At 42.6% G+C, this 22,202-nt stretch overlaps 1 protein-coding gene across 13 annotated transcripts in view; it reads right to left on the bottom strand.

The window, feature by feature from the left end:
* Positions 1–468: 468 nt before the first annotated feature.
* Positions 469–22,202, bottom strand: part of mark3a (MAP/microtubule affinity-regulating kinase 3a) — a 43,440-nt gene continuing 21,706 nt past the window's right edge. The window contains exons 8-19 of one of the 13 annotated variants that reach the window (XR_013965407.1): positions 21,409–21,645; positions 19,769–19,909; positions 18,025–18,124; positions 13,953–14,065; positions 13,683–13,830; positions 11,399–11,613; positions 10,952–11,055; positions 8,485–8,760; positions 7,158–7,184; positions 3,899–3,971; positions 2,340–2,384; positions 1,249–1,343 (exon numbers count right to left, since the gene is read on the bottom strand). Coding sequence is in view for 9 of the 13 variants with exons in the window: in XM_080783938.1 (XP_080640064.1) it covers positions 995–1,343; positions 2,340–2,384; positions 7,158–7,184; positions 8,485–8,760; positions 10,952–11,055; positions 11,399–11,613; positions 13,683–13,830; positions 13,953–14,065; positions 18,025–18,124; positions 19,769–19,909; positions 21,409–21,645 (1,755 nt within the window). In the remaining 4 variants the exon portion in view is untranslated. Of the gene's footprint in view, positions 1,344–2,339; positions 2,385–3,898; positions 3,972–4,006; positions 4,507–7,157; positions 7,185–8,484; positions 8,761–10,951; positions 11,056–11,398; positions 11,614–13,682; positions 13,831–13,952; positions 14,066–18,024; positions 18,125–19,768; positions 19,910–21,408; positions 21,646–22,202 lie in introns of those variants that run through there. The other 12 variants (XR_013965408.1, XM_080783946.1, XM_080783938.1 and 9 more) reach the window with 12 other exon arrangements.

The raw sequence follows: 22,202 nt of genomic DNA, 5'->3' as shown, positions 1-22,202 counted from the left end.
AGAAGTAAAAGGGTGGGGAGACTGTGAGAGCAGATGTGGGATTGGGGTTATCAATTAGGCACCTCATGTCACAGATGTTCTGTTAAACCCAGCACTTTATAAACGATATTGAACTGAACTCCCAATGTGCTGCGGATGCAATATAATGGAGATATCGTCGCTGTCGGGCAGAAACCTCATCTGCATATTTTAACTATGTTTTTCATAAGTTAACATCCTACTTGATCATCGAGCGCTACACAAGTAGCACTTTTACACATTTTAATTCCCGAAAATTAACAGTTTTTGACATGAGGTTTCCGCACGACAGAGACGATATGTTATCTCGGTGAACATGCACAAAAGCGTCATACCGACTCAAACGATAAAGCATAAATTATACATTTGATTTCTACATCCGATCGAATTACAAACCACAATCATAAAGAAAGAACTAGAAAAAACTAAATGAATATTGGGAGACAAATATTCAAGTTGACAGACACTTTAATTGAGACGTGAGTGAACCTTATTAACCATGTGGGCATTTCTATGGACTTCCCCTCATCTCTACTTTAAAACGATACAAAAGAAGGAGAAAAAAAGCCGTATTGCGGTGAAGCCGTCTTGAAAGTAAGATACACTATTTACACTGAAAAAAACAAAAACTACGTTCATTTCCATTTGTTATCGTTGATGTTCAAGGGGGAAAAAATTATGAAATAAATAAGACTAGAAATGCTCATTTTGTCAACGTTCACAGCATGACAAATCATATTCAACTCAATGGTGGAGCCCCCGTGTGGTCGGTACAGACTTGACAAGATATTAGTAAGTAACTCAGTGATTATTGCCAAAAAGCCTTACTCTATACATTATAATATTCAATACATACTCTGCTGTATTTTGTTTAGAAAAAAAAGAAAGACATTTGGAAACTGCTACTTGGATGATTGTACAGCTTAAATACTTCTAGATATATATATATTTATACTTTCGTTTTAAACCCTTTTGTTCATAGCTTTAACTCGTTGGCAACTTTGGAAGCGATGTTTTTGAAAGCGATGGATGAGCCAGATATCCGTTTAAACCTGACGCCGTTGAGTGACAGTCGTGGCAGCTTGCACACCTCCATCTCCCACTGCACCAGGTTCTCGGCGTGCCCGTCGCCGTGCACGCACAGCAGCAGGAAGCTCTCCTGCTGCTCGTAGTCGCAGTTGTTGGCGTCGAGCACCTTGCGAATCTCCCGCATGATGTCGCAGGGCTCCATGGAGCTGGTGGTCCTCATACTCCAAGTGAATCTGAGGGAGCGGGGTTTACCACTGTCTTTAATTTCCCCCTTCTGATCCCCAGGTACATGGCGACTGTCAGGGGAGACAAAGAACAGGATTAGTTCTATTCTCTTCTCTGTGGATTTGTAAAAGGAATGGCATCAAGATTAGGGATGCAACAGTGAATCAAACTAATAGATTTAATACATTGGAAACTATCCCAAGCAATATTCACTGAGGACCTACTTTGGGTATGTCAATAAAAGCTCAAATCGTGTTGCGATGCATTGTGTGCTTGCATGTTCGTTATTTTTACTATTTTTGCACAACACCGTTGTAAGAAAAAATAAACATTAAACAATGTTTAATTGATATATATATAAAACCTGTTTTGATTGTTCGATTAATCAGAAAATTAATAAACACAATAATCGCTAAGAAAATAATCAACAGTTGCAGCCCTAATTAAGATGTCTGTCAGTAAGAGGCCATTGGGGCAACATGAACAGAAAGGAAGAGCTGGGGTGGGAGATGTATTTAGGTCATTTTGTAATGATTGCATTAAGTTCTTAGCTGCAATAGGCAGTCGATTCCAAAATGAACCAGCAACTTAACCAGAATTTATTTAGCAGACAATGTTATAATTGGTACAGACTAGAGAAGAGACTGGCTGGTTATCTGCCAAAGTCACTGGCAGATTAGACTAATTTAACAACCACAGACAAGCATTTGATTCATTATAGTTGATTTTTCACCCAGTAGATAAATGTTAAATTAAAAAGATAAGTAGGGTGTTTTGGCTAGCTTTTAGTTTACAATACCAAAACATGCGACATTAGTTAACAAATGCATTAACACAAATGCAGCACCATGCACAACTAGAAACAACACACAGTTATGGCATGGCGCCTGACAACAGAACAAACATTAAAACAACTGGAGTAATTTCTGGAAACCTGTGACACAACCCCGAAGACACCACAGTGCAGGGAGGAACCAGGCAGCTTATGTTTTGACCGACAGATTGTACACGGAGAACATGAAAACAGTGACCTACTGGTCACTGGGAATGTAAACAGACAACCTCACCTTGAGCCCTCAGGTCTCCCGTTTCTCTCAAACTCGGTTGAGACTCTGGGAGCAAAAGTTGATGAGGGAGGGAAGAAAAACAAAAAGCAAAGTTGTGGTTTGTGCACAACAGATATGCATTTTACTTTATGTAAATAGTGAGTTTATTTTAGTAAACAGTGAATTGATGTGGAGCAAAGTGTTGTCACAGAAGAAAGAGGAAAAGAATAGTGAAGCCGAGTTGTGTAAAAAGAGCCTCTACCAGACACAGCGACAATGGAAGACATTTATCCTTCCATTAGGATCAATGGGAATGAAATAAAGAAAGAAAACCCATCGATGTTCAGTGGCAAATATAAACGCCTTCATGTGTTTTGTGAAGGTGAATAAAATAAAATAAAAAGAAGACGGATATAAGAAATGCTGTACAGAACATTCAACAGAGAGTGAGACGGAGATGCAGCTGATGGGGCGATGTGTTAAAGCACTGGTAGTTTCACAATCACCAGAACATAGATGTGACTTCCAGATACAATGTAAGATGGTCTACAATGTAGTGGGACAAAGAGACTTTAAAATCCCAAAATGACTACTGCAATTTCCATAGAACAAGGTAAAGGTATGATGAGTTTCATAATGTATTGAATATGGACATATATTCTGTATTTTTTGGGTTGCCTTCATTGTAATCACAATTTATATTTGTACTAATATTTATTATTTGTGTCACAATTTGGAAGCCCTGATGTAATGCAGTGTGTTAGGACACTGTTAATACAATGTAGTGTGTGTTACAGTGCATCATTGTACACAGTGAGGTTTAGGTGCTGGTATAGCAGAGACATAACCTGAATTTTGATCCACTGCGGACATTTCCAAGGTGATGTTGACATATACAGTAAGGTCAAACATCTACCCAAATATCTTCTGGTAACAAGATGTTCCTGTCTGATTAGAGACCTTCCTGAGACAAATCTCCAAAAGTTGACCTCTGTAAATGAATTGATTATTGGAAGGAAAAGCAAAGCAGAGCCGTTGTGTGCCCATTTTGTCTTCTGTCCTCTGTTTGTCCCCTCCTGTCACTGGGTAAAATATACCTGATAAGATTTGTCCTAGAAACGGTGAGACAATGCAGAGCGACTGTTAAATAAATGTGTAACCAGTTCTTCCAACTACAAGCCACGTTAAAAAAAAAAAAACTTCCTAGCAACCCAAACCCCCCCCCCCCCCACCATCTTCAATAGCACTTGGTTTTAGAGTCGTGTAAGGCTGCATGCAGTCCAGCCTGGAGCAGGGAGGAGGAGGGCGGCATGGGTTTCAAAGATCCTGTGGGATTCTGTGTTCTACGGCAATAGCAGAGGTTCAAGATACGGGCTGAGACTGAATCTTGGGGCAAGGAAGGAAGGAACAAGGAACTGTGGAATGCGTGACACACAAGTGTACACAAAGACAAGGGACGCTGCAGGTCATGTGTGTTTGTGTTCCCTCTACGTAACCGTGACAGAGCTGACTGACTGGTGTGTGTGTGTGTGTGTGTGTGTGGTGGAGGGAGGGGGGACAGATTTGAAGCGGTCCCTTACTCTAGATCTCCTTCTGCGACTTCCTACAACTCTCTATATCTGCTGCTCCTGAATCTGGAAGAAAAGATGGATTCTGAAAAAAGAGCATGGGTTTGAAAAATAAACATGAGAGTGAGAGAAAGAAAATAGCGAGAAGAAAATGAGAAACAAAGAAACAAAGAAGTAAAGGGTGAGAAGGAGAAGAAAAACATTGAAAGAAAGCATGAGGAAGAATGAAATAACAAATCAAAGGGTAATAAAGAAAGAGTAAGAGAAAAAGGAAGAGTGGGGAAAAAAGATTAGTGACAAAGAGCAAGAAAGAATGATAGAAGGAATGCAAGAGTGAAAGAGAAAAAGAAAAACCAAAGAGTGATAAAGAATGGACATGGAAAGCCAAAGAAAGACTTGAAATGTGAAAAAAAAGAATGATATTTCATGTACTCTTCATTTGCCAAGAATGGAGAGATGGCAATGAGGAAGGAAGGAAGGATCGAGCGATGGAGCGAAGAAAGAAAATAAACAGGCCAGATAGCTGGACAGAAGACTTACTAAGGGTCTTTGCTCCCTGGGCAGAGGGGACGGCAGGCCCTGATTTGCCTGTCTGCCTTTTGGCTGGGTCAATACTGACCCTAAGACACACGGTAGGAAGGAAGAGCAGGGACAGGTCAAAGGTTAAAGGGCACAGGAAGGTTAGGAAGACACACATCGAAGGCAGAAGAAGAAGAAGAGGAAGAGGAGGAAGAAGAAGAGGAAGAAGAAGAAGAAGAGGAAGAGGAGGAAGAAGAAGAGGAAGAAGAAGAAGAAGGGGAGGTAGTGAAGAGAGGAGTGAGTGAAGCTAGCCAACGCCAGAGAGGAGAAATGAGGATGTGGGATCACCGGTGCATGTGACTGATGACCAGTTTGCCAAATGGATGGGAAGATGATAGACAGCAGATAAATCAAGTGAGGAAGATGAGGTGAAAGGAATGAGACGGGAACGCAGTGATGATGGCGTGATAGATGACAACAGAGCCTCTTGTCTAAAACAGATGACAGAGACCAATGACAGTTGATAGATGGCACTGGCAGGATGATGGAGCCAGTTTACCCTTCAGCCAGCCACTAGAGGGCACTGCTGTGTCTGGAGACATGGCCCACAAAACTGTGAGATAGGAGCGAATACCAGGTGATCCTCTTCAGTGAATAAAGGATTTTTTTTTTGTTTACACCAGTGGTTCTCAAACATTTACATCTCAAGAACCTCCATAAAGTGTGCAAATGGACCCATAAAGGTCGATTTGGATCCATTTGCACAACTTCAGAGTTTACAGACCTATAAGAGTCTATTTAGAAGCCCCCCATAGAACCCTGCAGGTCACACTTTGAGAACCACGGCGTATACACGTTGTCATGACAATAAGCCCACTCCTCCTCAGGTACAACATCTATTGTATTCATACCCAGAGTTTTTTCCCCATTGTAGATTATATTGAGATTGTGGACAATTTCCGCTTGCTTGTGTTGTAACCGTATCCATATTCTATTCCAGCCTCAGGGATTGAATAAAGCTCATCTGGGAAGCATCCAGGTTTCCTCAGCCAGACACCAAACATATCATGTAGGCACAGACCCAAGTGTGACATCATCCCCTTGGTGTACACCCGCTTTCCTGTTTTTCACATCAGTGAAGTGAAAACCCAAAGCACAAATAGAGCCACGAATCATCAGTGTTGTGAAAATCTGACCTCTAGATCAGTATCTGTGGCAAAAACATCACTTATTTGACCAGATTTGTTCCTGTTGATGATGATGCAGTGGTTCAGAAATACATTGGAAACATGCATATTAGAGGCTTCCTCCTTTAACTACTCTAGTCGTCCTCTCAGCTTTCCTGTCAACTAGAAACAGGAGAGCAGTAAACACTCTTTTAAAAAAATGGTTGTATATGATTCACTGTTGCGCCAGATAATCTCTTTAACACACGTCTTAAAAAAACAATATATATATATATATATATATATATATATATATATATATAAAAAATAACGACATTTTTATTGCTTTTTGCTACACAAAAGGTTACTCGGTTGAATCTCCATTTGGGTATGAGTAAAGTTAATCGAATGTAAGCAAATCTAAATCATCTACTGTCTTGAGTGTACATTTTGTGCTAAAGTCATTGAGGCTACATGATGCCAAAGGGAACATATTTGCTCTGTATAGATCACATAGACAGTGAGCAACACACTGCCACAACCAAAACCACATAGGCACTGCTAGTATCAAGGCTGCAACACAGAACCCTTTTTAACATCGTGTCACAGTCTCCAGTGTGTATTTAAAACAGTATACTCACTCCACACAGTTCAATACTTAAATCATTAATGTGGTGAAAAGGAAAAAAAACAAAACAGCAGCTGCAGAAGCGAACCCCATGCATGCATTGGCGATTGATTAGTGGCAGGCTAGTTTTGTTTGTTCTGCGTGGTTGTGTATGGATGACACCTAGCTCATTGGAGAAGGCTAATAGGCCCTTCCTCCCAAATCAGTTGTCTCTTTACTCAGAGTCGTCTCTCTGGCCAATAACAGCTAACTTAAGACACAAACTGGTACATGTGCGACGGAGGGAACCGTGAATGCAATCTGTCAGTTCAACCAAACACCACACCAGAGTGCCTCCACTAATCAGAACACATTCAACCAGAGGAAGGAAGTAATGAACTCAGCTGGTGTAGTGTTTCTTTGAAATGAAATCCTGCAGACACACAGAGCCTGATTTATATTTTATTTGTGGTAAGACTGTGACTGTGTCACTGACCGAAAATAACTGAATTTCACTGTGAAAGTAAACTGAAAACCTGTTATTTACATTGAGCGACATGCTCATAAGACAGAAAAATTATAGCAGGAAGTCCTATCAATGGTCCTAAGGGATCACTAGCATTTATGGTTTTATATCCTACTGTTGACTGTTGTTGTTGACTGGATTCACCTGGTTCAAATATTCCCTAATTTGACTCTACTAGAAGGACAAGGGCAGGCTATAAGCGATCTCCAAGGACCAGTAAGCACTACTCTGTTGGTGCATGACTGCACCTACTGCCTACAAACTACAAAGCTGTGTGTGTGTGTGTGTGTGTGTGTGTGTGTGTGTGTGTGTGTGTGTGTGTGTGTGTGTGTGTGTTAGTAGGTGAAGCAGTTAGCAGCCAACGGCTTTAGGAGTTGGATTTAAGAGTTGAGTTGAGTAAAGTTATTTGTTTTCACTTGTGCACAGAGCAAAGGCAAAGGACAAAGGTCCTACCTTTTGGTAAACCTGAATGACATGTTTCTACAACAGAAACCAGACAAGGGAACAGTGAAAATGGTGAAGGAGGAAGTGAAGGGGAAAAGATTATGAGAAATCTGAATGAGTGAACAAAAATGGAGTGATTGGAATCAGCAACAGTGAAAAGAGGGGCAGTTTCGTACAACTATCAAAGGTGTTGATTTCAATTCCTCATTTTAGATCAGTCATTTCAGAACAGTTGTCACTAGCCTGGCTGCCTGCTCTGTATACTAGGAAATGTAGCAACAGGTTTACATTTAGCCGTTGTCCTCCATATAGGTAAAGGAAATACAAATACATTGGTCTTACAAGGTACAAGATTACAGTGATAAGTTAAAGCTAGGCTTTTTTTTTTCATACGCTCATTCACGGAAAACATTCAGTTAAAAGTTACCAATCATATAAAATGTATTATGTTTATTTTACAAGTCATTAATAATTATAATAATAATAGTAATAATTGTGTACTTTACACACACACAGCGTTTCAATTCAGTCCAATGTAAAATAGGTCAATGTCTTCATCGGGCAGCCAGGATAGGACAGATACAGTTTAGGAATCAATCACATTCTACAGCACAATGAGCGACCCCTCCCAAAGCATGTAATTAATGACGCTAATTCTATGATTGGTTTTTAATTGGTACAGAGGGAGTCACAGGGGATTCTACTGTTAACAGAAGGGTTGGGGTCTATGCATTTCCTACTCAGTCGACTAAGTCAGCAAATAAATATTCTTTTTATCCATGAAGTAAATAACCAACATGTGATTTGAATAAAACAGTGGTTCTCAAACCACATTAACCACCCTATGTTATACTTTGGCTTTTCGAAAGTAGCTAATCTAGAAGCTCACAATGTGTCGTGATGCGAGGAGTGCATCTGGAGTAGATCTGCGGAATCTAGTATAGATAGATATAGATAGATACTATATACTATAGATCTAATAAAGATCTATTTTAAATGCGTTTCTTTTTCGAAAGATTTGGGAAAATCTCAGATGAGAGTTCACTACCAAATATAGATGGGGGTCTTGACATTAAATATTTGAGAACCACTGGAATAAAAATATATAATAATAACAATAATTGTAATAATAATAATAATATATAATTTGAGTTTGAATTTATCCATTGTCATGAATGAGCAGAAAGAGGCCTAAACCCCAACCCCGTCATAAAGGCACATAGACAAAGCAGCGCACACACACAACCCTTCCCGTTTATAACCTGGTCTAATAACTGAGCTACTCCACCAGGCCTTGTAACGACAAACATCCCACCGGCACCTCAATCTGCCTTACCTGCGCGTGAGCTTGGACGTGAGCTTGGTGAAGAGATTGCTGGTGCCGCGGCTGCGTCCCTGGGAGAGGGGCGTGGCGTCGTGTGAGAGCGTGGGTGACGCCGGGGGTCCGTTGTAGGTGGCCGTGCGTCGGTCCCTCAGCTGGCCCCCGTGGAAGGTGCTGCGGGTGGCGGTGCTTCGTGGGAAGCGTAGCCTGTCGGGCGTGGTGGCATTGGAGATGCTGTGGGTGGACGTACCCGGGTTCCTCTGGGTGCCGCCGGGAGACACCGCCACGGTGCTGCGGTAGAGACGGTGGGGGTTAGAGGTCAAAGTGGAACATGGAGAAATAACCGCATTGTGGATTGTAGAAGTCATGGATAGCCAGGGTGACTACATTGCCCTGGCATCCCCGTTTTTTTCTTTGTCCAAATTTGTTGTTCATTTTTTCCTCTTCTTATTTTAGCGATGAACAAACTCACAACTGAGTTATAATCTACTGTTCTGTACCATAACAACCCTAGGACCAGTATATATAGGTACGGAACAGTATCTTGGTGCAGAGGAAAACCTCTGGCTGCCGTCACACTCCCATTGTGTCTTCATATTTATGACATGGATTTCTGGCGTCTCTTCATTCCACTGACTTCGAGGTTAAGTGAACCTGGCCTGTTAGATGTTAAACCGAGGGTGGGGAAATTACTTGGGTATCTATCTGGTAGAAAAGCCAAATTTAACAGTGCGACGTTAAGATGTATCCAGCATTAAAGGGGATGTAAGTGATATATCTTTTTTTTGAGTGGTGCAACCACTCCTACAATCAGCAATGTTGAGTGGTGCAACCACTCCTACAATCAGCAATGTCCATGTACCTACGTGTGTGTGTACCTGTGTGTATGAGCCTGAGTATATACTGATTTATACCAGTAGGGGGCGGCAGAAACAGAGGGAGGGGTAGTGCTGTGTAATGAGAGAGAGAGAGAGAGAGAGAGAGAGGGGGGGGGGGGGGGGGGAATTGCACCACTCAGTTCACACGTGTGTGATTTTTTTTAAATAAGTGTTAAAGTTCGCTATATTGTATATTCTAATAGTAATCATTGAGTGAATCATAGAATATTCAATAACAGGGTTTCCATCTCTGTAGTAAGCAAAAAACGAATTTTCAAGTCGGGATACCAATTTCATCCAATCAGTAGAGAGATGGCCTAAAAGTAAAATTGGAAGTGATGAAACAAACAAATGAGCAGACAAATTTTGAATTGTAACAATATTAAAATAGAAGCTGATAAATTGGTTCTCTTAAATAAAAAACTAGAATTGAACGTCCTGAGTGTCAAGCTTAGCCCGTTCTCTTAAACGATGCGAGTTGTGGATACCTATTCAGTTAGAAACTAAACAAAAACAAGGCTGACTGAGGGGGTGGGACGGTAGAACTACAGAGTAATGAGTGAGTGACAGATATATCTGGACCTTTGTAGCAGGGACAAGTGATGAAGGGTCCAGCTGGGGGGAGGGGGGCTCAGAGTTCAAAGTTCAGAGCAGAGGACTGAGGAGAGACCAGGATCATAGCTGTTATTGCAGTGTTTCCTATGCAGAGCTTTGAGAGAGCAGCTGAGAGATTCTCTGTTGTGTGGTTGGTGACAGATGGGTGACAGATGACTGACAGACTCAAAAAACACACCTGCAAACTGGATTCAGGATATTCTTGTTCAAACAAAATGGTTTCAACAAGTATGAATCAGACACCTTAAATCCAGAATGTGACCACAGTCCATTTGCCCTTCAAGTCTCCCTTCACCCAACCCTTGGTTGAAATACCACATTCGAAGTGTTTGCCTCTATTCTCCTCAGCCAAGCGGTGAAGTCCATGGTTTAGTTAGGAGGTTAAGACGAGCAGCGTAAAGCAGCTGGATGTTGGGGTTGACTGTGTGGATTAGCGAGGGGAGTGGGAATGTGGGGGCGTTTGAGAAACACGAGAGAGAGGAGAGACAAGACGAGGGGCGAGATCTGCAGTCCCTGCCGTCTTACTTGGGCGTGCAGTAGTCCAGCTCGTAGTAGGAGTGCGGCAGAGTGGCCCACCCTGCCTGGCAAGCGTACAGAGGGCCAACGGTTTGATACCTCATCCGCACCGAACTGGACGAGGCACCGAACGCGCCGGGCGCAAAGGCAGACGAGGGGCTAGTAGTCGCACAAGCCATCTCAGTCATGCTGCTTGATCAACAGCAAACAACAACAACAGAAAAACCCAAACAGGTAGAATTGAAAAGTAAGTAAGAAAAGACAAACAGAAGAAGAGGGCGGGGGAAAAGTAACATAATAGAAACACAAGAAAAAGAAAACAAATGGGGTCCACTAGACAGGATCTTTAACCTCCGGGTGTTTTCTCTTAAACCAGCAGAAAAGAAAACCTTTAGACCTGAAGCCAAACCGTTTGGAATGGCAAGACTGTACTGAAAAAAAAAAGAAAACACAAACACAAAACTGAAACGTACCTGTTCTCTTTCCCATTAGGAATAACGGACAGGCGGTCTGTGTTGTTTCTGTCGCTACAGACATACGTGTTCCTCCTGGTCATGCCCGCTGACGCAGTGTTATTCTACACACACACACACACACACACACACACACACACACACACACACACACACACACACACAACAGAAGAGTAGAGGCAATCAGTTAGTAGTTCATAGACAAATTCATAATTAAAAATCAATCAATTTCCAAGTGATTGAAAAAATAAGTAAATATAATAGATTTAATCATGATTAATCATTCAATCCTACTTAAGACACACACACACTCACACACAGTGTGGTCACTCAGTATCCCCTGACAGACAGGGGTCTGTCTGTCTGTCTCACACACCCACACACACACACACACACACACACACACACACACACACACACACACAGTGTGGTCACTCAGTATCTTACACTGGGGCCAGTGGTGGCTCCCTTCTTGCGGTCTGGGATGTCAGCCTTGTTGGGATTGTTAGCATTCCCCAGCAGCGGGCTGGCAGGGGGAACTGCACGACTCCCCGGGGTGCCGGGCTTACGGAGCTGAACGCCCCCGGTCTCCTCCTTCACGCTGTTCTCCGCCGTAGTGGTCTGACTCCGCTTGGGGTGGCCTGCAGTGACGTTCTGACCGACTGGAGAGGAAAGGAAAGAGAAGAGCCGTCATTTATTTTGTGGCTTTTCTTCCTCCCGTGAAGAAGAGAAACGGGAACGGAGTGACATGTGACACGTCTTTCTGGAGAACAGCTCATCCAATCAGCTTCACATCCAACACGGCACTTCCATGTGTCCTCTGCAATAAACCTGCCTGGTGTGAAGTCGATCGGATGAACGGTTCTATAGATATGGAAATTGGAAAGAAAGACATACAGTGATTCTTGGAATGTATCGACTAGTCTGCACTCTGCAGTGCCTGGCAGTGCATTGGCTGATTGCTTGGCTCACGGTGTTGCTGGGGGGTTGTCCCTTCACAGCACATGCTCATGAATATTAATGTGGGTGTTCAGCGGCGCACGTGGCTGTTCGGACTGAAGCCATCTCTCAGTCTCCACTGATATGAGCACGCACATTTTTCCTTTTAAAATAAAAATGAATACAATATTTGAATGCTCAAGAAAGCAAAAACATTGAAAATAATGATTTTGAGACAGACATTATAACCACATACTCAATTATATTACTACATTTCCAATTTATAGTATTAATCAGAATTATATTCACTGAGCTATTACCAGTGGAGTAGTAGTGTGCTTCACATGAAGTGTAGGCCTCCACTGTGTTTAATCCTGCTCATGTACAATGATAACCACAAAAACCGTAAAATAATAGGCCAAATGAGTGAAATTGCCACATTTGTCTGGTATAGGAGCACCACAAACAGCAGCAGTCAATGCTTCAAGTCATTCCCATGGAGGATTTTCATTCAAGCAATGCCTGGAGGAGAAGGGCTACTATGTTCATGTTTATTTACAGCAATTACCTATTGTAATTAAACACAGTGAAGTATGCCTTCTGTGCCAAGTGAGTGTCGCGTGGATGGTGCCGTAACCGATTTATGCAGTAACACCCAGCCCAGAGTCTAGTTTTACTTTCTTTCTCTGAACAGCGGAGGCCATTAGACTTTATGATGTAGGCAAGTTTGCTAGTGGTCTCAGCCTCGTTTGCATACTCACCTGCCACCGTCTCCATGGCTTTGGCATTAGTCTCAACTCTAGCTCTCTTTTATGTCTATTCACACAGGACTACTATGGCGCGGAAACCAAGAAGCTTTATTGTGGTAGATGTAGATACAGCAAGTCTGTATTTTACTCAAACTTACTGACACTATGTATTAAATCCAACTGGTTAAGGTTCCATTTGGTCCATTTGTACATTTTGTGTCATTCCATTTCGACATTCCACATGCACTATTAACCCACACTAAAGCATTTATGCTTTATGATGATACACTTTCTATTGTCATTACATTTTAAGGCCAGTAGAGGGCTCCTGAACTCAATGCCAATAATAGAAATGTGCAATATGTTGCCACTCCAGATATATTGAGCTACTATTCACATCCAAGACAAGGATATACTGTAAACACACTCTCTATCAATATTATACTTATTTTAAAGATGGAATCTGGAGTAAATAATTAAATATGATGAGGTCCTTCCTCACTCAAGCTGGTAGCATTGGCTTATCGGTTTGGTATAAACAAGAGGGAGGGTTGACTTGCTTGGCTTGAAATATTGATGTTCTCACTGGAACAAGTGGATCTACACAGGCTATTATGACCTCCTAGACAGATTTGATCTTTGGCTCTTGTAATTCTCCTCTTGAAGTTGAGGGTAGACTGCATGGACATAGTATATCACGTGAGGCCACAGCATCACTCCTCTTTCCCAACACTTAGGCCAACAGCAGGTCATTGGATGCGGCATGCGGAAGTGGATTGTCTGAGCATCAAACGCTTTGGTGCAGAGACTACAGTACATTCCACGAGATCTCTTTGGCTAGCCTATGTGGCCAAAAGGATTCTAATTCACTGGCTATAAATGTAAAATGTAACAGGGGGCAATGCAATATGTTTTTATATGTCAACATACGGGAAAATACATTTTACAGTGGACAAAATATGTCAAACATATATTGTGAAAATGGATTTGGAGGCTAATATGATATCATATAATAACATTTAAATAAATACGGGTTATCTCACCTTGTTCGCTGTAGCGCCTTTGTTTCTGGTTGGAAGAAACAGTCCTCTGGACTTTGAGGTGAGATGGAGACTGGCCATTGAGCTCACTGTTAGGTCGAGGCTTGGCTAGAGACAGGTTACTGCTGGAGGCTGACTCACCGGGCTCCAACTGGGACAGAGAACCCACACCACCCACACAGATCAGAGATCAGAGAAAGACACATTCACATTTTTGTGCATATTGTATACCACACAATATACCAACAAGAGAGAAAGTGAAGTGGTTTGTACCTCGGAGGCCTTCCTGCCCAGGAGCAAGTACGTGGCTGTGATCTCATCGTACTTCATCTTGGCCAGAGATTCCTGGATCTCCTCCAGGTTATAACCCATCCCCACCATCACATCTGCACACAAGGGAAACACAGATTAAAATGCTTATTATATGCCGTGATATACTCTACTCACCCTCATGAGTAGGGTGAGTACTTTCTACTTTCAGAAACGTACTTTCTGAAAAATACTTACATTTACTCATAAAAAAGGAAAAAAAGTCTAACCACACCATCCCATCTGCAGAAAGGCCACAAGCATTGGGTTCTGTTCAAACTCATTGATTTCGAAGAGAATAACTAAGATCCAGGCAGCTGCAAGGTACAGAGGTGAATATATTGTATATATATATCATGGCTTTTTCCCCAGATACAACATTACAAGAATAGACCTGACCTTCTTAATTATAAAGAAAAACATTCTGCTTATTAACCAAAAGCGATGTATGCATACAACTAAGCAAAATCTGTGATTACTAGCCAAATTCCCCATCATCTGGTCTGGTCAGACAAAACCACAACCACGGATGTTGTAAAAGCCATTTAAGTAATTAACTAGTGAATACCGGTATGTTATCCATTGCTGTGCAATTATTTCTGTGCAGGCTTTTTAACTAATGTTTCCTACACATTGGAGAAAGGAACCGCAAGCATCCAGTTAAAACGAAACAAATGCTGTTGCCCCTCTGCTCAGTGCCTTGTGAATATCATCTAAAGAGTTGATGGTTAATGAAACCACAAGTGTGCAGATGTTGTTAAACTAATGAATGTTGTGCTACAGCCCACCCTCAGCTGGGACTCCGCATATATCCGTTTTTCTGTTCCGACTAGCTTTGTGTCTTCATATTGCCATGTTGAAATGCTGCATTCCCTCCTCAGGACCCCGGAGCGATAATGTAGTGCATCACAACACAGTCATACCCATGACCATATGGCTGATGTGTTGTGCAGATTCCATTTCCAGTGTGGGGTTGTGTGCATCTTTTCGGCTGTGGATTTCCTGCCCAGTGAATGCTTTATGCAAATGGGGCAATGGTGATCCCAGAGGGAGGTTATGGTTTATTGAATGAAGCAAACTCTTCGGGGCTTCAGAATGACTCAGTGGAGCTCAGGTGATATTACTCTCCCACTGCACGACTGCATGTGTGCATGCACACACACACACACACACACACACACACACACACACACACACAAAATCGACCCCCTTTCTGCCCTCTAGCTCGATCAGTCAGCAGAAGACAGGTGCTGACAATAAGCACAAGGCTGCAGACGCACAGATACACATGTCCACACACACACACACACACACACACACACGTTCATGGGTGTGCGCGCAAATATGTACTTGCACACGCTCCTCTGACGTGCGCTGGTTTCCAGCCCCAGTCAGCCACTAACAGAGCTCACGTTGAGTGGAGCATGCCAGGTGGAGCTGCGCACTGGTCTTGGAACAGTTATTTGTCTAAGTGAGCGCTCCACATTACCTCGCTCCACCTCTCCCTCTCTCCCCTCCCTCCCTCCCTCCCTCCCTGCCTGCCTGCGAGGATGAAAAGGGCAACTGCGACAGACACATATGCTTTGTTATCCATCCATCTACCGACCTATCAACGCATCACACCGTGAATTCGTACAACTATCCCTCACTTAAAGACTGCAGAACAACAATAAATGATTTGCATTGAGGTCCACGACAGGTATGCTTACTCAGCTATAGTCAATACTTTGTTGGAATAAATACAAATTTTAATATATAAATGAATGAGGGTAAACAAATATACCAAACAATACTTTTAGCACAGGTTCACATTTTGATTGTGTCATTTCAGTCTGCTAATGCCTTTCGACATAATACCTAAAAACTTGCACCTGGGCGTGGGCACACAAAATCGATGAGGAATCCAACACATCAAACCTCATCTTTCTATGTCTCTCCTTTCATGAGATATGACTGATTGTGTAACCTCTACTTCATCCTTGATTATGACCTTGACATGCCAAAAGTGAATTATCTCTTCAGGGCAGCCAACAAACCATTCCTACTACATTTCATGAAAATAGAGTTATTTTGTTCACAGACTAACAGACAGGAGTGATTACAATAACCTGTCACGGACTGGGCAGAAATCATTAGAACAGTTTGTATCTCTTTCCAAGTATTTAGGCCTGACCTCAAAATGTAAAAACAAATCTTCTAAATCGTCCAGTTTTCTGAAATAAATATTTTCACGATAAAAAAAAAAAAAAAAGCAGATCTACAAGCTCATAGTGCGCCACCGAGTGGCGTGCTTTAGTTATTTAGCCGTTAGCTTTTTTTCAATAGCTAAAGCATAACATAATGCTTAAAACACCAACAGGGGTTCCCGCCCAAAATGAGTTAAAGTATCTTTTGTTTTACCATTATTTGTCTGTTTTACAGCAAAAATGAGACACAGGAAAGAGGAAAGTGGCCACTCCTTTTTCCCCCTCACCAAATCTCGTAGCTGAAAATACCCCATTTACAAGGATTATGGTGTGAGCTTGAAGATCTGCTATTTGCACCGAATGTTCACCCCCCAGAATAAGGATTCTAGGGTTCATGCAGTGCAGTGCAGTGGGAGGGATTCAACCATGAAACATTCTCCCCAAGCAAGCGTGTTCTAGCATGGAGTACATGTGGGCTAGTGCTGAGTGCGGTAAACTGCCTGGATACGTTGCCGTTTCAGAGTGCTAAGAAAAAATCCATAGCGTCACAGCCCTACATAACAGCTTTATCAAAGCAGCAGGGAATTCACTTTTACTGAAGAGAGAGCAAGAGAAAAAGAGAGATGGGGAGCTCCCTGTAACGTGCTCCGACTCTCTGATTAGGAAGAACATGTGACGCCGCCTCTTAGCCCCACCCCCCTCTCTTTCTCATTAATTTATCTCTTCACGACCCTCCCTCTCTGCCTCCATTTCTCTTTTGCCTTTCTCTTCTCTTCCTATCCGTGTCATTCACCCATCCCTCCTTTTTCCCCCCTCACTTTCTCCTCTTTCTCTCGTCTTATATCGGCTTCATTAGCTTCTGTTCATTTGACTTCCTTCTCTCATACATTTGTCTTCCTCCGCTGTTTTCTCTCCATCTACTTCACGAGAATCATCTCAGCATTCATCCCTTTCACTCTTTCCATTTCATCCTTCTAATCAGTCTCTCTGCATCCTCGTTCATCCCTCTTGACTTCATCCGCTTCCTCTCATTGTTCTCTGCTCATCTCTCTCTCTGTCCTCATTCTTTCTCTTTATTTATCAGCATGTTTCACGTCTCTCTTTAAAAATTCTGCAGTGTTGGAATATTGGGAGCAGTTCAGCCATTCTGTTGTTGCAGAATAACGGTATTATCATCCATCTATAAATGTCTCTGTAACGTTTGCAATGCACGTAACTCGAGAAACCGTTCGCCCCACCGACTTCAAATTCAACACGCACGTTCCACACTTCCACAGGGAGAGCAGTGCCCGGTGTCGAGTACGTCGGATACCGGTTGTCCAGAACCAGCACAGAATCTCCATATATAGATCTGGCCTGTTCTGACATCACAACACTTCATATTTGGGCATGCCGCCTGATACAGAACTATAGGAATAAAGGGCCACAGAGAGATGGATACAGAAAACTCCATATATGGGCATAAAAGGGACACAGACGTGTATAACGGGTACTCTGACACGGGTATCTTCTATCTATTTATAAATGCACCAACTCGAGAACCCCACCGACTTCAAATTGCCCAGGCTCCATATGGAGCTGGCCTGATCTGACATCACAAACGGGCACAGCTCTAGTTATTAAAAATAGCAGGAATAATAATAAGTTATCATTAATCCTACTATTATTAATAAGCATTGACTTAATGTCAATATCTCATTTAAAAAATGTCATATTTAAGTATATTAAAAAAAGAAATGTGCTTGATTGTGCATGCAATTCCTTTTCCCCCTATACAATCTGTGTACACACACAGTCACACACACACACACACACACACACACACACACACACACACACACACACATTACCTATTCTCTTCTGGTCTGTAATGTCCAATTCTGGTTCAGTGAAGGGCTTGAGCTCATCTTCATCAAAGCCTGCGTTGATCCAGCGGTCCTTCATAATTTGCTGGAAATGAGAGAATGACACATCGAGACTATGATACAGATGGACATTAGGGCACCAGTTAACTGCTCGCAACAATATTATTGGGACTGCGAGTGTTGCGTTTTCCTGTGCTTCTGTAATAAACATGGAGTGCGCTTCAAATCGTGTAAACTCCCATGTGGGAGTTAAACTCCCGGGTGGGAGCACACAACTCAAATTTAGTGATACATTAATAAAACCATTAAAACGGGGAAAGCATTTTAGATTTTAGGCATTGGCTTTTAAAAAATAGCAGTTATACAGCTAAAAATAGATGCTGTGAGCTTCTACATCTGTTTTTGACCTGAAAGTGTGAGAACTACTGATTTATAAAGCATTTGTAGAATCAACCTCTGGTCTTAATGGGTTGATTAAAAAGGTGCAAATACGTCCATCACCTGCCTACTGGGTCATCGTAACGAGCTGAGATAAGACATCTGTTCATCTGTGTGATCTAATGAATCAGTGTAAGGGTTGAATTGATTAGAAAGACCACCCCTTCACAGCGTGAACTAGGCCGGTCATGTGGCTACTGGTGTGGAGACATTTCACTGACACATGGTCCTCTTAAGCCCAAAATCAACCTAGTTGCGCACTGGCTCCTCACACAGAGCTCACAACGTGAGCTTAGAAATCTGGTGAACGACACGACGACTAACCAAGTATAAGTCCGGCTTTATATTCAAGTCAGACACATTAAACTTAATTCACTTATGTATCGACTGTTCCCTTCAAACAGACAGAATGGGAACATTGCTATGCCTTTGATACGGAGGGTCTTGCGCTATACGGGCCGGGGCTCTGCCTTTGAGTCTAATCAGGTTAAGTGCTCATGTTGGAAGTTAATACAAGTTATGTGCCATAATAAAGCTGGGTATGAAATTGTGCATTGCACTTCATTGCATCACAGGGCGTGGCAGAGCAGAGGTGGTGGTGTTAGCATGGGTAAGCACGTAAAATAAAAAACTAAAAACTATGTGATGGCCTAGAAACAAGAATGCTCCCCAAGATTTTGCTCCCAAGGTAGCCAATACCGGTAGCCAAATATGTGCCATAACTGTGTTGTCCCCAATCTCATCGGCACAAATGTGCCACTATCACATCTTACCCAAACTCAACGTTTCCCATGTTTTCACAATTCACCCTTTGTCAGCCTTCTGATTGGTCCCTGAAAAACATGTTATTTCAATGGTAGTGGATGGAGAGAGAGGATTTTTGTCCAACCATGAACCAATAGGTGCGAACTACAGGCGAGCCTTGACAAAGGGTGAATTGTATCACTATATTTATTTATTGTTATTTTTCTACCACAAATTCTCAACTGACAACAGACCACACAAAGGAGGAAGCAAAATCCGTAAGGAACTGAATGGAAGACTGATGATGCACAGAGAGAGAGAGAGAGAGAGAGAGAGAGAGAGAGAGAGAGAGAGAGAGAGAGAGAGGCCTCAACACACTCGGACAAAGATGACTTGTGTGTGAGAGTACTGGAGAAGATGCAGGGTGGATGCAGGGGTCAGGAAGTGGCGGAGGAGTTGATGGTAGATACAGGAGAGGTGAAGGCATTCTCCAGCTGGCTGTGGGGGCATTCTGATGTGGTTCAAATTTAAAATAGGTCATATTTACATTCTGTAGGTCCTCCCTCACCTCCAGAGTGCCCCTCTTAGCCGGGTTGAGCACCAGGAAGCGCTTGAGGAGGTTCTCGCAGTCTGTGGACATGTAGAACGGGATGCGGTACTTCCCTCTGAGAACCCTCTCCCTCAACTCCTGTAGGCGGAGACAAGGATAAGGAGGAGTCAGCGATATAATACATTTCTGTTTATCCTCCAATGTTCCACAAAAATAATTGCTAGTTCATCATTCATCTCCAACTGTGGAAGTAATTGTGTTATGGTGGACATGTTGAAAGAGAACCCTCTCTCTCTCAACTCCCATGGAGGAGAGGACAGGGGCAGTTTAACAAGACATTTCCCACAAGGGTGTGAGTCATTTGGTAACGACTAAGATGGGAGGAAAAAAGCGGGGAAAGAACTGTCCCATGGTCTTATTGATAAAGTGCCCGTGAGAGAATGTGTTTGTGATGAAATATTTCAGTGCTTTTGTAAGGAATGATGAGTGTGGAAATATGACATGGGAGATGACCTCAAGAGGCAGCTGTTGTACAGGGAGGAGACGTGGACTCTCACACTACAGCAGGAAAAGGCCCTGGATAGTGTCTACACAAGAATACTACGAAGGGTACTTGATGTATGCATTGGAGGATCACATTAAAAACGCGGACCACGGACAAGGTCAGAGAGAGAAGGATGGCACCCAGCACTTGTACCGAGCAAACTGACACTTTGGGAGTTAAGCCCTTGCAAGGCGCAGCTAGAAGGGGAAAGAGTCAAACGACCTATGTACGGTAGGCACACTGCGGTGTGAGAGCGGAGCCCGATATAGCCCGGATGCTAACCAATGGCAAGACTAAAGAGATACAACAGGGAGTGCAATAAACAAACATCATTCTAAAACATTTGAAACAATAGCACAAAACCAGATATAAATACAAGAGTTGAAATGCAGCAGCGTTTTGAATGAATAGCAAAGAGTACGAGCGGTCAGCTTCAGTGCAGTGAGTGCACTGCCTGAACAAAACGCAAAGCTTCATTTCAGTAGGCTTGTTTTGTCAAACTCTCTCTTTCACTCTCTAAAGCTGGGCTCACACTATAGGATAATGAGGCAGATTTATATACAACTGCCAACATTTCCGATTTGAGGCTGGTCGGAACTGATTATCTGCCCTGCCCAAATGATCCTGTAGTGTGAGGATGAGTTTTACAGTTTTAACTGCATTGGCCACCATCATAATATCAAACTTGTTTGATATGTAGGATTTAAAGTCTGGATGATTGCATCACTAGTCTGAGTGGAAAGGCGTGAGTCACAGGTGACCACAAAAGCCAAGACAGATGGGAAGTGAATACCAAATATGATTACTCTTATATATAATTTCTTTTTTTAACTATTTTTGTTGTTGTTGCTACGTACAGGCATGTGTGTGCGGGTGCACCGTGCTTTAAGCCATGTTTTGATCACGACATCACAACAAAACGGTAGGTTAAGTAACCCCCGGTTTTTTGACAATTTGGTTTCGACTCTAAAATCAACCAAACCGAATAGCAAATATGCATTTTTCTTGCCACTATTCCGCCGAATAGTTTCGGTGCATCCCTAAGAATGTGTCTTAAAACTTCTGTAAGTGTGAGCATCAGATCTGCACTCACCTTGAGGTTCTGTCCATCGAAGGGCAGTGAGCCACTGACCAACGTGTAAAGGATGACTCCCAGACTCCAGACGTCCACCTCTGGGCCGTCGTATTTCTTACCCTGGAACAGCTCTGGGGCGGCGTAGGGAGGGGAACCACAGAACGTGTCCAACTTGTTTCCCATAGTGAATTCGTTACTGAAGCCAAAGTCTGCTATCTTTATGTTCATGTCTGCGTCCAGCAGCAGGTTCTCTGCCTGGAGACACACAGAGGAGTGCAAGGTCACATTAAATAGTCAGGGGCGGCCTTTTTTTAGGCCCGTTTCAAGGCCAAATATGCGGCCCCCATATATTTATATATATTATATATCTATTATACATTTGAGAAGTTGTACCCAAGTGCCCAGGACAAGGGACCCAAAGTCAACAGCTACGTCACTACTGCAACGCCGTCTTACACACACTCACACGGCAGTGACGTCACACACTTACACTTACCCACTTACCCAGGCAGCTAGGTTATATAATTTAGTCCACTACTCGTAGTCAACGTGTGTGTGTGTGTGTGTGTGTGTGTGTGTGTGTGTGTGTGTGTGTGTGTGTGTTTGTGTCTTGCATCCATACAACATCACTCCCTCTCTAGCCACCCTCCCATGCACCGTTCACTCCACTGCCTCCCCATTGTTATTTTATTTCATTTTCCAACTGTTCAAAAGCAATATAATGAGAGTTCAATGCTTTCTAATTAAAAACCTTTTCCGCAAGTGTTTCCGTACACTATTTGCGCATTTCCCTTTTTTCGAAAAAGTGTTTT

Source organism: Protomyctophum bolini (assembly GCF_963924005.1).
Source record: "Protomyctophum bolini genome assembly, chromosome: 15".
NCBI classification, from domain to species: domain Eukaryota; kingdom Metazoa; phylum Chordata; class Actinopteri; order Myctophiformes; family Myctophidae; genus Protomyctophum; species Protomyctophum bolini.
The sequence above is the reverse complement of the archived record's forward strand: the minus strand, read 5'-3'. Positions and strand labels throughout refer to the sequence as shown.